This window comes from Zootoca vivipara, chromosome 1, assembly GCF_965207765.1.
Source record: "Zootoca vivipara chromosome 1, rZooViv2.hap1.1, whole genome shotgun sequence".
In the NCBI taxonomy this organism is placed as follows: domain Eukaryota; kingdom Metazoa; phylum Chordata; class Lepidosauria; order Squamata; family Lacertidae; genus Zootoca; species Zootoca vivipara.
This window is the reverse complement of record NC_142582.1, coordinates 107480039-107497078: the sequence shown is the minus strand read 5'-3', so window position 1 is coordinate 107497078 and position 17040 is coordinate 107480039. Positions and strand designations below refer to the sequence as shown.

Genomic DNA, 17040 nt, shown 5'->3' with positions numbered 1-17040 from the left:
CTCGAAGAAAGATCTGTTGCAGATGAACTATAAAAGCCACAGATGTTTCCTAGGCCCCTACCAATCACATGACTTATGGCCTGTGATGCCTGTCATCCATCTTCATCATTCACCTGAGATCAGCAGGGCAGAGATGTAGCAGTTGGAAGGTCATTTAGTGCAATTTGGAGGCAAAAAGTAGCCGCTATGACAGATAGTTATGAGACATCAGCAAAGCTGACAGAGGCTTTTATTGGGCCAAGCGAGGCAATTAAGTTAGAGGCACAAGCAAAGGGAAGATGAATTGGACCCCTGACCATGTTTCTGTTGAGATGACGGCCCATGTCCATTTGAAAAGAACAATTTATGCTTGGCAGGTGCATTATTGATACCAGAGTCAAGCAAGTTATTTTAGATGTGGAGCTGGCTTCAGCACCTTGGAGAGTTCATAATGCCAGAAGGCGGTCTGGGAGGGGGAGTGTGACTATGGAGGTATTCAAAACCAAAACCCAACTCAAAATCAACTCTGTATTATCCCCTTCTTTGAGCCCGTGATGAACAACAGGGTGGCCACCAAATTCAGCCCTGGTTCCTACCGTAGCTCCAGCTCGGACAAAATAGGGCTTTGCTGGAATATCTAGGGAATATCTACATCCTTCTATCAGATTTCCTGACATCTGCAGGCCTTGCTAGATCTGTGAAAATATCCGTTGGCGCTGGATTCTAAAAGCAAGCATACACCACCAGAAGCCTAAATACTTTCTGCAGCCTGCATGAAATATTATTCCTCCTCCCTACCTCCTGGATGGTTCTTTATTGATGCATTGATGCTATAATGATGTCTGAAGTCTGTATAAAGAACTCTCAGTGCTGACATGCACCAAAGACATGATTATTATCAGACGCCTCTCAATTAGGAATGAGTGAACCTGTCTATTTCTAGTTCATATCACTTTTGCATTTTTCTTACCTGTAATTCCATTCCACATTAATCTGTGAACCTTTTAATCCTCTACAAATAAGTATTGGAATACACATTTAGATATCTATTTTGAGCAGTTCAAACTGCCAAGAAGTGTGCCACAGCATCAAGAGAAGTGCAGAATCCAGTGGATAGTTTTGATCTCTGTCCTACTAAAAGAGATGCAGATCAGGATATTTCATACAGGGGATCCACAGGGATCAAATTATTCAAGCATCCCCATGCTTGACTGGCTTAGCTTAATGTGGAGCCTTGCAGAAACAAGCGCCCTCCAGTTTAGCATCCCTACATGAAGACTTGGGTGGGGACATTGCCATTATGGTAATACTCTGCCTTCATAATCAGAGGCAGCAATACTTCTAAATACCTGTTGCTGGGAGATGCAGGAGGGGAGCATGCTCTTGTGCTGAGGTCATGTTTGCTGGTTTCCCACAGGTATCATGTTGGACAACAGGATCAGGGCCGCCCCTACGTGCAGGCTGGGTGGCGCAGGGTACCACGGTGCCGGCCCGCCAGGGGGGCGCCGTGAGCTGCGCCCGCTGGCCGGCCGGCCCGCCACGCAGCTGAGCCCACGGCAACTGCGCTGTGCCTGCCCGTTCACCGCGCTGGGAAACAGGGCGGGGGGCGCCGGAGGGATCTGTCGCACCACGGCGCCAGGGGCGCTTAAGACGGCCCTGAACAGGATGACAACAGGAGAACAGGATGCTGGACTAGATGGGCCATTGACTTGATCAGCAAGCTCTTATTAGGTTCTTATGACATAAATTTTAATGTCAGCCTATCTTATTTATACTTCCTGAAACAATATGTGAATGGAAACACAGCTATCTTTTGAAATAAACTCTTATTTCTGAATATTGTGGTGCAGTTTTCAGTCCGAAAAAAGTTGTACACCTTAGAAGTGTGCATCAGAATGCATACAGTAGTGAAAACTAATATACAAAAATGCATTATATTAAGAGGAAATTATTTGCAAAAAAATGTGTTTATTAGGAGAAACATACTTTAAAATGCTTTATTTTTCATGAGCAATTCTTTATTTTTTTTTTAAAAAAATTGCAAACGCATGCAGAATTGTGGCTAACTGAATTTAAGACTGGGCAACTGAAAAGCAGAGAAATCAAAATTGATCCACCATCCTGACCTTCTCCAGTACCAAAGAATAGCAATTACCAAAACTATATGTCTCCATGAGTCAAAAAGATTGCTGGTCCGACTTTAAAGTGTCACAAGAGAAATCCCAGCAGGAGTGAAAGGTTTTGGAACTGTTTGGTTTAAACTCCCTATCACTCAATTCCTGGGCCATCTGGTGGCAACTGGGAAGAAAAAGAATAATGATTAAAGCAGTTGAGCTTCCTTCAGTATATTTTAAGAAAGAGCTACTAGGGTAAGCTTTGAAAAATCCTGCTCTTGCTTATGCAGTTATTTAACGTTACTGTCTATGAAACACTGGCATTTACACAAATCACACCAGCTCCATCTAATCAAAGCCACGTCAAGAGCACAACTAATGATGGTTATATTGCTTAAGCTGAGAGGGCGGAGTGTCGCAATTTTTAATGCCAGGAACAGAGTACTTCTGAAAATCAAAACTGAGTTATAAAGGAAACCTGCCACTTCTAATCAATACAGGTCTCTGCCTCAGGCTAGAGAGAATGACATGTGACAGACTTGCTTGCTGCACTAAGTGAAATATTAGGCAATCCGGTGAGTGTTGTTCTATAGCTGGTAGGGGGAAACTGCAGAAGAGGAGAATATAGCCTGGAATATGGGTGGCTGGCTTCGGCTGGGGATTCACACCCCACTACCCAATTGCAGTTTAATTGTTGAACCAGTGTCAGCAGTGGAGTTTGTGCCAGATTGTGAACCGGAGGATGTAACAAGGGTGTGTCAACACCCAGCTCAGGACAAAGGAGTGCACTGCAAAGGTCTCCATGCATCATCAGTCAGGTTACATTCTCAGATCCTTATGAAGTAGGGGTGTGGACCCTTTTTCTAACCCTGCTCGAAAGGCAATTCAGCCCTGGAAGCTGGATTCTCCAGATGGAGAATGCTCTTTTGAGGGTAATCTGAAGCAACTCCACATAGAATAATCACAGACATCCCTCCAGCTCCTTTAACACACTCAGAGATATAAAATCTATTTCAGAAGTGTCTAAATAACCCACCTAAATCTTCCTCTCGGGAATCGTTATTGAGACAACTGAGTTTTAAATTTTCATGTTTTTCCACAATGCTCCACAGGCTCAGCCTATTGTAACAGCTCCTGGATAACAAGCTAGTAACATTGCTGAGATATGTCTCCATGCACAGCTAAACTCCACTGGAGATCAGTAGGCAGTCAGTCATCTTCCAATGAGAGGCAATAATGAGCATATTAGGAAGGTTGGATAACAATCAAGAATATGATCCTGGGCTTATCCTTTTAACCTTCTTATGATTTTCTTTCCTCTGTCATTTTTTAAAGAAACATTCACACACACACACACACACACACACACACACACACACACACACACATTCTATTTGCAGTATGGATTTATTCAGCTCACCACACTGTCTCCATCAAATAAGGCTTCTAAGGGATCTTCAGAGATGACTGCTGAACTTGCTTCCATCCTACTGATGTCAGTGGATGCATGAGACCATTGTACAAGCAGACACATCACCCACGCGTTTGCAGATTCACATGGGCACCAATACCACTAGGGGGTGACTGCAGTTCTTGCTCAAAATGTTGCACACAACAAGCTGCTAAAAAGACTCCAATCAGCTTAGCCATTTCCATGTTGGCCAAGGTGACAGACAGGAGTGGCAGGAGAGAAATCAGTTGATTCGACTAGGGAAGATTTCTTCCCTACAATTCTGGCACAAGGATCAGATTTGCACATACTCAAACACTGATGCATAGCAAAAGTCTATCATAGAGTGGGGAGCTGTTGTTAAAACTTCACACAGCCACAAGTTGCTAACAGTGACAATGTTTGGAAATTAACTTACATTTCAGCTTCATGACTACTGGTATACTCTCATGTGGATCTAGGGACCATTCCTTCTTGGTTTTAGGCTCCTTTGGGAGCAGGGGGGGGTGGGATATTAATTGATTGATTGATTGATTGATTGATTGACTGATTGATGCAGGACTGCGGAACTTACCACCCAATAGATGTTGCATTTCATATCCCATCTGTTCCAGCAGGAGCAATGGTTAGGGAAAATGGAAAGTGTGGTTAAGAAACATGGGTAGCACCACAGGTCTCCCTCCATTGCCCTAGATGATGAAGAATTTGCTACTTCGAAGGGACAGAGGTCTTTGGCATTTTATTTCACTTATCCATCCCAAGTGGAGCAGCAACAATTTTTTCACCCACCAACATTTGGGAGATAAAAGTGAAGTAGAACGAAAACACCACCTGTTTGCAGCTGCTTCTTTCCCTGACTTGTCATTTAAAAAAAAAAAAACCCAAAACAATATTTATTAGAATTCCAACACATCAAATATTAAATGCAAAACAGTCATTCTGTACCACAGGAGTGTGGTTAGCACTCCATCAGCTGTCTGATTCATCAGCCACCCCCTTGCCATTTCTAAGCCATTTTTTAAAAATATGGTATTTATGAGTTAATCCCAAATAATTATGGGAGATGCAGGAAGCAAGACACAGAGCTGATCAGATCTGGCTATGTGACAATCACACAAAGCCATATCAGAGTGAGGGCAGCAAGAATGCCATAATGGCACCATGATCACAGTGAGGGGAACTATTTTGTTTGATTTCACAAGCCTTGCTGAAAAATTCCTGGAAAGGAGGAGGGTACGTTTTGTAAAATGTGTCCCCCACACCCCCAGCTCCAGCTTAGCTGTGTTGGGCAGATGGGTTCACAGAATGCTCCTCATTCATTCTAAAGTACAAATATCCCCCTTCAAGTCGTCATAATTTCAATGGAACTTCCTTTCTACACATGGGCTATGAAGAGTGTAGATTCAGTGCAGACAAGAAAAGCCTGAAATTAGTCAATTCCTCCTGTTTCTTTGGAAGTATCTCTCTTTAGTCTGACTCTCGGGGGATATTCATGCCACAGACTTAAACTGATTTCAAACTCATTCTCTTCTCCGGGGAACCTGAGAAACTGTAGTTCTGCAAAAGGGGCAAAGAGTCTGTAACAAAGAATTCTTGGTACCAAACAAATCCAGAGTTCTTCAAGTCAGGCAAATATACAATCAATATACATTTGAAACATAGATGGGGCCTTAGTACCATGACGAGAACAGGTGAGAGGGAGGAGGAGGATATCCTTTAGAACACTGATAGGGAACCTCAGGTCTGGGGGGACAAATGAGACCTCTATTTGGCTCTCAAGGCTCTTCCAGGAAACACCCCTTGCCCTTAAGGCCAGGTCCTTGAAAAGCCCCTTTTCATGCTTTTTCAAGCACCTTTGCCTGTCTGGAACCTGTCATTCAGCTGTGATAATGTCTCTCACTTACACTGAAGTGTGGGGTATATGTCAAAACCTCTGACTTTTGCATAGCTCTGCCTCTGGCTACTCCATGGCATGCAGCGCCCAGAAAATTGCCCATGAAGAAATGTGTCCCTTGGGCTGAAAATGGTCCCTCGTCTCTGCTCTAGAGAGCTTCCCTCAGGTTCTCTCTGTGGACATCTGACACAAAACATTTGAAAACCAACTCTTCTGACGTTGATTCTCATTATTTTCAGGGCTAATTCATGATCCCCGAGGATTACACAAAACAATATGTCAGGCGGACATGCTTCCATACAAGCTCTTGGTCTGCATCCCAGCCTGATGCTTTGCAGTTGCCGAGAGGTGTTTCGGTGCTTGCAGAGAGGAACCTAAAAGCTCCTTGGACAGTTTCCACAATGGAAGACATTGCTCTTGTTTGGCATGCGATGCTACAAAAAAAAAGCGCACTTCTGTATGAAGGCTGATGCGAAGACTTGGGATGTGAGAAAGGGAGTGAAAGCCAGTGGAAATATGAAGCAAAAGGCCACTTCCAATATTGCTCCTGGGATCTATAAAAGCCACACCACATTTTAACTTTTGCTTTTTACCTAGGTAGAATACAGAGTAGTAGTAGTAGAGGGGTGAGGATAGAATGTTTTTTCAAGAATTGCAGGATTGGCACAGATTGGTGAAAACAGAGGTACAGACAGAGAGTGTGAAGCAAGCAAGACTGAAGAGGGTAGGATAGGGTGTGTCCTGGTCTCCTGAGCTACAATTTGCGCAATTTGAATTATATCTCTTTCAAATACTGTATACATACCAAGTCTTTCCAGTGAGTTTGCAAACAGCACTGAAGACTACTACCAGGTAAAAATCAGCAGCTTACAAGTTTATTCATCAACAGCTAATGATACTTGTGGATTAATTTCCTGCACCCCATAACCCTTTTATGCATATTGTTTTGATCTGTAAGCTAACAAATTGAGCACATTAGAAATAAATGGATGGTAATTAAATAGTGGCAAAAAGAGGCTTCTTCTAAAGCAAATCAAGCTTAAGTGCACTGGCAATGAAATTGCAGAGGCCACCCCACCCAGACACAATGGAATTGGCCCCAACAGCAACAGGTACAATGGTAAAAAACTGTTTTTGTATGCAATGGTGGCAGCAAGAGTACTATTGGCACAGAAATGAAAACGAAGAATTATCGACGATAGAAGAATGGCAGACGAAGTTAATGGACTACGCAGAATTGGACAATATGACAGGGAGAATTTGAAACTGGCAGGACCAGAGGTTCTTGAAGGACTGGACTAAAAAATTTGAGAATTATTTGAAAAACAATTGTAAACAACAAATTACGCTAGTTAGGAATATAAAAATTGGTTATTGTTTATTAAAAGTAATAGTGAATTAGGGAATGCAAGAATAAGTTAGGAAGATTGGAAATCTTTAGACGTGGTTGATGGAAGTCCAAAAAAATATTGTATAAGATATGAATGAATGTTAAAGGATGTGTGGAATTTTTTTTTTGCAAAAACTTAATAACAGAGAGAGAGAGAGAGAGAGAGAGAGAGAGAGAGAGAGAGAGAGAGAGAGAGAGAGAGCAACAGGTACAATTGTGAACATTCACTTTCTCAGTTTGAAAATGAGGCAAAGCTGACCAATTTCGATAACCCTTGGGATGCAGAACATTACCAATGCAACATGGGAACTGAAAATGCAGGCATCGCAATCCCACCACAAAGTTAACATTAAGGAATCTAGCCTAGAAGCGTATGTGGACACACATTCAAGAGAGAGGTGCAATTTGTTTTTCCTGTTGGCTGAACGAAAAACCTGTTTTAACAATACCAATCAATAATGTATTGCAACCTATAATTTGAACATACACAGAGACAACAAAAACGAAGGAAAACTAATCAATGAGCACCTGACAGATGTAGCAACAGACATCTGTTTGGTGTTTTATTGTTTACACATGAGCCCCCTGCAGGTGACTGATATGCTGCAAGCCAGGAACTCCTGGTCATTGGTGCAAGAGTAGTTTTTAAAAGGCCTCCACATGGTCATAGCCAGCAGGAGGAAAAACGGCACACCCATCTGTGATCTAACTGCCATTTCTAAGTAGTTTTATTTAAATATTCATAACTTGCATCAGTAAGTAATGTAGAACACATACTGGATCAACAGTGAAATTAGACAAAAGCTTTCCTAGAGCCAAAACACATCTCATGTCACATCAATAAAGCCACAAATCAGTACTTCATTGGTCTTTGAACTAAACGGGATGTTGGGGAAGTTGCAGCTAATTGTGCCAAGGCTACCCAGATAGACGATACTTTGGCTAATGCCCCAGGGCTAATCCACATGCTGCCTGTTGCTACTTCATTTTTTCTGTCTTTCTCCTTCTGGACTCACACATGGAAGAAGAATTAAAAGGGTGCTGGTGACACTGGCAGAAACTTCCAAGGTCAGGAAAACTGCAACAGTAAACCAAAGCATCTCTGACCATAGAGGCCAGTGCAATTGTTCCACGGCAGCAGTTCAGACATGTGAGTGAGGGGAGAAGAAGAAGGAAGATGTATTATACTAAGCCCCTAAAATTTTCAGTGTAACTCATCAAGATCCAGTTTAAATAAGTCTAAGCTAGTGGAACAAATTATCACCAACTATGCTGGACAGCTTCATGACGTTTGGCTGTCTAGTTTACAAGGATCCATTTCTGCATTATGAAGTTTCTCACAATATTATACCATCTTATGGCCCATTGTGGACACATGAGAACCTTTGTGACCCAAGTTACCTGACAATACATTACTTGCCAGCTGTGTTTGCACAGCATTTCCACTCTGGGCCGAATTAACAATACATACATCTCTGTTAGCATCTGGATCACACTAGCACTCAGGACAGCAAGGAACTTGTTGCAACATTATTGGAAAGATGCTATCCACCCCAGAGTGTGTTGCAGAACTGCAAGAACAAAATCCGCCATTGCAAAAAGTCTAGTCCCAAACAATCATTTGCAAGCATAACACAACCGAGGACATACCTTTTGCAGATCTCAGCACGGCAGGTTTAGAGCGATCATTGTGAACTTACCTTTCTCGCTCCTTTTTGGAGACAGCTTCCTACCACAACCACTTCTAAAATACCAGCACAAGAATGCAAGAGACACCTGGCTGTTGGCAATTCAAATATGCTTTTTCTTGTATGAGTGGGGCCACTTTTGACACATTGCTCTTTAAAGACAGGAGCCTTTTTTTTAAGGACCAGGCCTTTGATAACCTCAGCAAAGCCAGGAGGGCCAATATAAAGGACTTCAGTGCCTTCCAGCATTTTTCTGTGACATTTTCTTTATAGTTTTTTAATGCCTTCTCTAGAAAACAGGCATGCTTACAGCCCTCCCTACATGATGCCTGCATACATAACATGTGTCTTATGATGCACATTTTAAGCACCAGAAGAAGCCCCACAAGTCACTTTCACTCACATCCATTTGCCCTCCAATTGCCCTATATGACATCCTATCTGTTGATTCCTGAACATTAAGGAAGTTTTAATTACAGACTCAAAAATGAACTTAATGACACTTGGAAGTCTGTCTGAATTCATTAGTGCCAATGGGTTCTGTAGTGCTTTGGAATCATGTGGCTCAATTCATTAGAAGCCAGAAAGGGCATGGTGTCACTAACCCCTTTAGATCACTCCACAACACTTATTTAAATGCAGCTTCATAGGTCCTAGGGTTGCATTTTCTGTGTAAAGTGGTTTCCTAAGAAGCATGCCTATAATTGACAAAGAAGTGTGTCTCACAGGGCACTGTGGGGCAGATAAGTGCCATGGTTTTTTAAAAAAAAACCCTAAGGGGAAGGGAAAGGAAGAGGACAGACAGAAAAGGCATCTGTTTCCAGACAGAGCTTAGGACATATTTATGATTGAGCTGTGAATCTCAGCAAAAAAAGACAAAGGTGGGGATAATTCTGTGCCTATTGATATACATCTGGCTGAACTGCATTTGATTGGGATTTTAGAACTAGCCACCTATACATGCATCAATTCACATGCCACAGAGCAGCTGGAAGATTGCAAGTTTTAACCTTCCCTGATGCAGGGAACACATGTGTGTGCATAGAAAACTAGCTTATGAGGAAAAAGAAGTCTAGGCCAATTTTCTCTCTGATGTGCCAATTTTTGACACGTGTGAAGCAATTTGTTTTGTTTCTTTTGATAGGGTACAGAAGAGATGCATTCAAACAAATGATCTCTCATGTGCAGTCCAAATGGTGTCACACATGTCTGCTGCATGTATGGATCAGCATCAAATTCCTGCTTTCCCAATGATTTCCCCACACACACCTTGGGTTTCCCCACATGAACACTAGATAAATGTATATATTAGTGCTCCATATCATGATAGTTGGAGTGAACAAATTGAAAGCAAGATTTGAATGACTTAAGGATGAATATACCCTCGTAGGCTCATGAAACACCCAGTTCCCATCTTAAACATGAATGTGGTAAAGTCACCACAAGGTAATTTCAATGTGTCATTTTTGCTTGCAGAATACATCTTCTAAATGCCATTATGAGTTCTGTAGGGAGAGTTTAGCTTTCAGTGGATCTCCAGGACATGCTAAACTCATTCTCATTATACAGAAGGGCAGTCAGAAGATCCATTGCACAGTGATTTTACCATGTCAGAGATGAACATGAAAACAGGACCAAAGTCCAGTAGCAGGAGCACCATGGAGCCACCCTCCCAACACCAGCATCACTGCAGCTTGCCTGGATGGTATTAGAGCAAGGAAGGGAAGGGACCAGGTTGTGGCTGCAGAGATGCACTGGTGAAGCTAAACAGGCACTCCCACCAGAGCATCCAAACTGCCCATCACCCCAACACTGTCTACGACAGTTTCACTGATGCTGGTGTCAGGAGAGCAGTTCCACAGTGCGTATCGACCACATTGGCTACTCCTGCCAAAGTCTACCAACAAGTGACACCTTAGCACACAATCACCAACAGGAAATTGTGGGCATCATTTACAGAACCAAAAAGCCTCCAAGAATTCAATATGATACCTTTTTCAGCTTTTGCAGCCACTTAAGACAAGACTAAGTACCGGACACTGTGGCTGGAAAACTTTTAAGAAGTTAATGTACTTCATTTAGTAAAACTCTGATTACTGTCTAACACACACAGTTCCATCTGGATGCTATAAAAAGAACATCAATAGCCCCCTTTCATTTCATTTGTCTTTAAATATGAAAACAGAATGCACTCAAGCACTTTCATATCAGATCAAAGGGAAAATAATTATCCTACTCTTTCTTCAAGTAATCTAGCTTTTAAAGCTAGTTGCCTAGCAAGATGATGAGGCAGCTCTGACATTAGGATTCACACCCAGTGATAAGCTACCAAACCAGACATCAAATGCCTTCTAGGTCCTTGCAAAATCCCATATAAAAAGCTGGTACTCACGATCATTGCATTGGTTCCCAGAGTAGGAAGTCATGGAACAGTCACAAATGAAGCCTTCCCATTGCTGGATGCAGATGCCTTGGTTGGCACAGGAGTCTTCTTGGCAAGTGGTGCTTGGTCCTGAGATGGGATAGTGAGGAAAGCAAGAAAGAAAGAGCAGCGATTGGAAAAGAGTCATAATATGAGGCCATTATGTATCGTCATCATGCACCAAAGAAGAAAAGGAAACCAAACACTTTTTTTTCTTATTTCATGGACATGCAACAGAAATCCAGGACACACAGAAGACATGGGGAATTGCACACTCAGCAACAAACAGAAAACTGTGACACACAGCAGAAAGAAGGTGTGGAAGGTAGCATATTCCCTCTTAGGCAGGCTCAGAAGAAATCCTTATAATAACTGATGTTTGCCTCCCCCCCCCCCCGCCCATCCCAAGATTCACCATAATCATCCTAGTTCTTTCAACAATGCAGCCTGATTCTCCAAGCTGTCTGTTACTTGCCTCCTCATGATTGATTTTCATCAAGGATGGGATAGGATGTTGTTTGGGACTTCCAATCATTTCTTCAATGCAGGTTGGAATGGGAGAAGGGAACTGACAGCTCATTTCTCTAGTAACTGTCCACTTTATCCAAAGACCTATCAGCTGGTCTTTGAAAGGAAAATGGTTGGTAGGATCTGGTACAATGTCAACTCCTGCTCTTTGTTGGTGCCTTTGACCCTGCCTCTTGACCCTTTGTATCAATGTCATTTATTTTCAGCACCACAAATATGAGAGACAAAAATTGTTTTATAGGATCTCGTGGTGGAGGCAGGGTTTGTGGGTGTGGCACATTGTTGTGGCAATCCCTGTGACTGCCCCCACGTGTCCCGATCCATGATCTATTCTGTTTGTCTCCCCCCCCCCTCCGTGACCGGCGTATCTCATGACGTTTTGAAGGATGGTATTTGTTCTTGTCTTGTGGTTATTTGGTGGGGGATTTGGGGGCAGTAGTGGTGCTAAATTTTAAAGTAAAAACCCCTTGCCGTGCCCCCAAGTCCGTTGTTGTGGGTTATCCCCCCCAGGCCTAGTGGGGGCCTGGCAGGGGCCTACATAAAACAAAGGCTGTGCTGCGGCCTGCGATCCATGCACTTGTTCTCTCCCCCCCCCCCAGGCCTAGTGGCCTGACAGGGGCCTACATAAAACAAAGGCCGTGCTGCGGCCTGCGACCCGGGCACTCCCCCTCTCCTCCCCCGGGACTAGTGGGGGCCTGGGGGCCTGGCAGGGGCCTAGGGCCACCTTGGTGGTTTCAGTTGCTTGGTTGATTATGTCATCATTTGGTTTGTGGGTGTGGTGTAGATTTCACAGGAAGGGGGGTGTACTGTGGGAGGAATTCCACTTGAGGGCGCTGTTTTACTTTATGGAAAAGCAGGTTTCTACCTGCCCAGGTGTGAAATTTGAGGGATTTTTTTTCTAACAACGCTCGGGGAGTGGCCTGGATCGTTGTGTCAAAATTTCAGGACGATCGGTCAAGCGGTTACGGAGAAAAGTGGAACACACACTTTCACGATTTTTACCTTCATATATATATATATATATATATATATATATATATATATATATATATACTGTGCATCAGTTCCTCTCCCTTAAATACAACAGCAAAAACTTGTGATTTCAGGATGAGGAACACACATTTTGACTTGGTCCAAGCCACTGAGCCATCTGGGTGTAATGAATGAACAGCATCCTCTGAGATTCATCAATCAAACGGATTTTCCCCCTCCTTCCCTGTTGTGGAAGGAGGTGAGATCTGCCATGCACAACACAGTTTGTTTTGCTGTTTTACCAAACTCAGAAGATCTGGAAGACTAGAGAAAATGAACCCTCCCTTACCACCATCAACAGAGAGCTGCATTTTGGATCAACTAATGAAGAAGAAGAAAAACACCCAGCAGTTTACACTTCTGTATTTACACTTCTCATATCCATTAAAGGAACAGTAGAGGGATTCATCTGGTATACTACTGACCAAGAAAATGCTGAAACAAAAGCAGAGGTTTAATGGGCTGGATCCAGAGTTCTAGTGAGTGGAACTCTGCTTGGGGGACACTCCTCACTGGAGGAATGGCGGAGGAAACTTTCACCAGTTCTGAGGAGGCAGCTTTAGTCAACTCCTCCTCCCCCCCATACCTCATGAGAATCTGCTCTGTGGAGTTGAGGTACCCTCTGGAACATACTGTAATAAGCAAGGGGCTGCAGTGGGAAGCATGGACTTGCCTCCTTTACTGGATCTCAGTCCCTGGCATTTGATCCATCCTTTCCCCCCCTGCAAACTATTCTTCAGCCAAGGGGAAAGAACATTCACCAAGTGATTAGTTCTGACGGGGCAATGAGATGGACTTTACTTGTTGACATTCTGCTTCTTACAAGGCTGCGAAGAAGCAGGAGTTCTGACAGTGGTGAGGAAAACTAAGCCTGACTTCCCAGGCCTAACCCCTCACCTGGTTCACACATGCAAGTAAAACCACTTGACTATTTTTCATTTGAAACCTGGCAGCTCATTGGGTAAACTGACTCCACCGAACAGCAACAGTGCTGGGGTGAAGATCAATGGGCTAAGGCCCAAGAACAAGTTTTTGGGGGTGCTCCCCTCAAAAAAGAGGCGAACCTGATTAAAATTGTATTAAAATCCAAGCTGGGGGATACTTCAGAGTTTACCCCTCCTTTGAAGAGGTGCCCCACATGAAAAAGCCCATCCCACAAGGGACCCTCTTAGCTAAAGTCTGCTTCACAAGGGGATGCCTTTTGTCCCCCAGCCCAGGAAAGGCCATAGCTCGATGATAGAACATCTGCCAGGCTCCAGGTTCAAACCCCAGGTATGGCTGTAAACAATTTCCTTCCTGAAGCTGCTAGTCAAGGTAGTGGATACTAGACTGGATGGGTGAAGGCTCTGACACAATATAAGGCAGCTCCCTATGTTCCAGTGTTCCTTGAGGGCATCACTTCAAAGCAACCTCATAGCAAAGCAACAAAAATGGGGAACATGTTGTCCTGCTGTGCTTGAAAACATCAGCCCTTTGCATGTAAGTGCCTGGGAAACACAACTGGTTTCACTTTAAGCCTCTCTGTGTATGGCTATCTAGCTTGCATCCTTCTGTTCAGACAGGCAGCAGGCTGGCCTGAGTGGCATCAGCAGGATGGGAGTAGTTCAGGATATTAACACACCAGGGGCAGGGGGAGATACAAACCCAGAGCTTCTGTCAGGATTCGAGCTGCTGTGTAACAAGCCTCAGGAACACCTGCAGGCAACGGCAGTGCTACCATCTGCCCAATGGCAGTGCTACCATTTCGTCTAAGGAGATGGGCTACGACAGAAGCAAAAAAGGAGGCTCCAGGCTTACAGGAGAAGCAGCTTTTGGATTTCACCCTCTTGCTGCTTTTCACAAACAACACACCTGTTTCCCTTTTATGGGGGCATACTTTGTTTGATTGTACTCAAAGCATGTATTCTCTGGCTGGACTCTATTGACGTGAACATTTTCTCCATAGCTCCTCTACTAGGGAGTGAACTGCCACATTCACAGACACTCACACCAATGTCCAAAGATAATCTAAATGAGACTCCACCTCAGATTCACCCTACTAGATCAGCTTCCCTTCTAGTACCCTGCAAGTTATAATTCACAACTCAATGGGATTTAAGGGAGGGTTATGTGGGGTGGGGTGGGGTGGGGGGTAAGGATGGCATAAGCTCATATGAACTATGGGCTTCACCAAGCAACCTGTTTATGGATCATTCATCCTAATTTGCTTGTGCAAAGCTTATGCAGACCTAAACTATGTTAGGTCTCTATTGAGCTTTTGTTCTGATTCCTTAGCAGGCATAGCTGCCAAGTTATCCCTTTTTTAAGGGAAATTCCCTTATGCTGAATAGGCTTCCTCGTGAGAAAAGGGAAAACTTGGCAGCTATGTTAGCAGGGAGTTGTAGAACAATGAGTATTCCTTCTGATTTGCTTTTGTGGTGTCTATAAACTTTCCTGGTTATCATTTGTTCGCTCTCCATCAGTGCATTCCCTCCATCACTTTCTTAACCACAAAAAGGTTCTGTGTTTAAGTGTATCTGTTATGCTAGGGAAACATAGTATTTTAATACACCAACTCTGCAAACTTAAAATTAAATCCACATGGCCTTTATTTTATTTGAGGAACTGGATGCATAATTTAATTAAGTAATATTGCCAGCTGGTTCACTTCAAATAAATTCTTCTCAGAGAAAACCCATTGAGATAAGTGACCCTAAATGAGGGCTCATCCACACCTCCCTTTGTCCTGTGATTTCTTCTGTGACTTCTGGGCACGGGTCCTGCAGCTTTCCCCAGGAAAACCCACTGTTTATCACTGCATTGGAACAAATGCCAATCCACATAAAACTCAATTGTTGTTTGCTCTGGTTCAGCATTAAATAGTGGGAAATAAACAGTGGGTTTAAAAAAAAACCTTCCCCATCCCAGGGGCTATAAGAGCTACCTTTCTAATGCTGGAGCCTTTTAACTTCCAACAGGAAATACAAACTGGCTCAGCTTTATTTAGTTACAGCCTGTTTGATGGACAGAAGTTGAGTTTCTGGATCATTGTGCTCACTTCACCTCTTTGGCATTCCCCAAGGAAGGTTCACATGAGGACTAGAGACTGGTCTTGTGGAGAATTCTTCTTCTTCTATTTCTGTTCCTCGCTGATGTCATAATTCCCCTGCCTGTGACTCTAGAATCTTGGCCATGGGAAGGGGGATGTCACAGGGAATGAGGATTATGGAAGAGAAAGCAAGAGGAGCCCACCAGGGCTTTAGATGCCAAAGAAGTCTGTTTTCATGCACATGACCCTTCAGGTAATAGCTGAGGGCAGAAGCAATGGAGATAGGATACATAATTTATGTGCACAGGGAATGAGAATTGGCACTGAGTAACATCTTTCTCAAGCTCTCCACAAGGTGTCATAAGCTTCATTTTTATTCATGGCATTTCTGGTGCCATTTAACAAGATCCTGCCCACTTAATAAAGCTTTAAAATCTTAACGCTTAATTGTGCAATCACCGGTATAGATTTCAGATGAGTCTGTTTATAGGTGTTGATTTATGAAAAGAGTGTTTGGTTGTTATCATTTAAATCCATCCAACCAATCTCTCTCCCCCACCCCTGCCTTCAAATCTCTTTCTTTCTGTTTAAGGGGATTTTCTTTCACATTTTAGGAAAAATGAACTGGCTCTCTAAAAGGTCCCCCCCCCAACACAAACGAAGTAGAAAATAATAACCAATGGAAGATCGTCAGCCTAGAATAACTGGCATTTACTGCACAGTTGTTGGTCTATACCGATTATCCCTACAGAAATATGTACGTTTGATAGGGGAAGTGACTCTGTGCATTAATTGGTATGTTATCAACACAAATCAGCAAATGAAATTTCTTCTATTACTCCCTCTCCTGGCCCAGAAAAGCCTTGCCTATTCATTGTTACCTCTTATACAGGTATAGGTTGTTTTCAAAATTGTGCAAGAGGAAGGTAGCTCGTTCAGTGGATTGCTGTCTTCACCTTCTCCCTCAGCAGCAACACCCCCCCCAAAAAAAAAGCCTATCCAAAGGGTGAAGCAGACCAGCATAGTGAGCTGTGTCTTCTAGGTCTCCAATGTGTGCTTAGGGGAAATTGACTAAAACTGGGTGGAGTTCATCCACCTGATTTCAGCCTTTCCCCTCTGCCCCATAGCAGGCACGGATGACACAGTGCAAATATTTGGTCAGTACCCACCTTGATCTCTGAAGGGAGAAGCTTTTGGGGAGGTAGTGTGTGTTGAAAGGAGAAGAGAAGGGTAAGGGAAAGACCCATTGCACAAACTCACTTTCCACTCTCATAACAAGGGATGCAACCCTATATAAATGTGGTGCCCCTGCACTTTCTAAAGATTGGGAAAATGTAAATAATGGGGATGGAGCATGCAGCGGTGGAGGAAGCTGCTTGGGTGCCTGGGGCGGTGCGCCCACAGACAGCGCAAGCTGCCCATAGGGGTGGGGTGAGGGGGGCAAGCCGCCCATAAGGGAGGGAGTGCACTGCGCAGGGCCTCTGGAGTCTGCCTGCCTCCTCCCACTCAGCCACC

At 43.6% G+C, this 17040-nt stretch overlaps 1 protein-coding gene across 4 annotated transcripts in view; it reads right to left on the bottom strand.

Annotated features, from left to right (window-relative positions):
* NRXN3 (neurexin 3) overlaps positions 1 to 17040 on the bottom strand; it is an 862130-nt gene that overhangs the window by 633799 nt on the left and 211291 nt on the right. For all 4 annotated transcript variants that reach the window (XM_088672565.1, XM_088672568.1, XM_088672572.1 and 1 more), the window contains exon 11: positions 10908 to 11027. In XM_088672565.1, coding sequence (XP_088528691.1) covers positions 10908 to 11027 — 120 coding nt within the window. The remainder of the gene's footprint in view (positions 1 to 10907; positions 11028 to 17040) is intronic.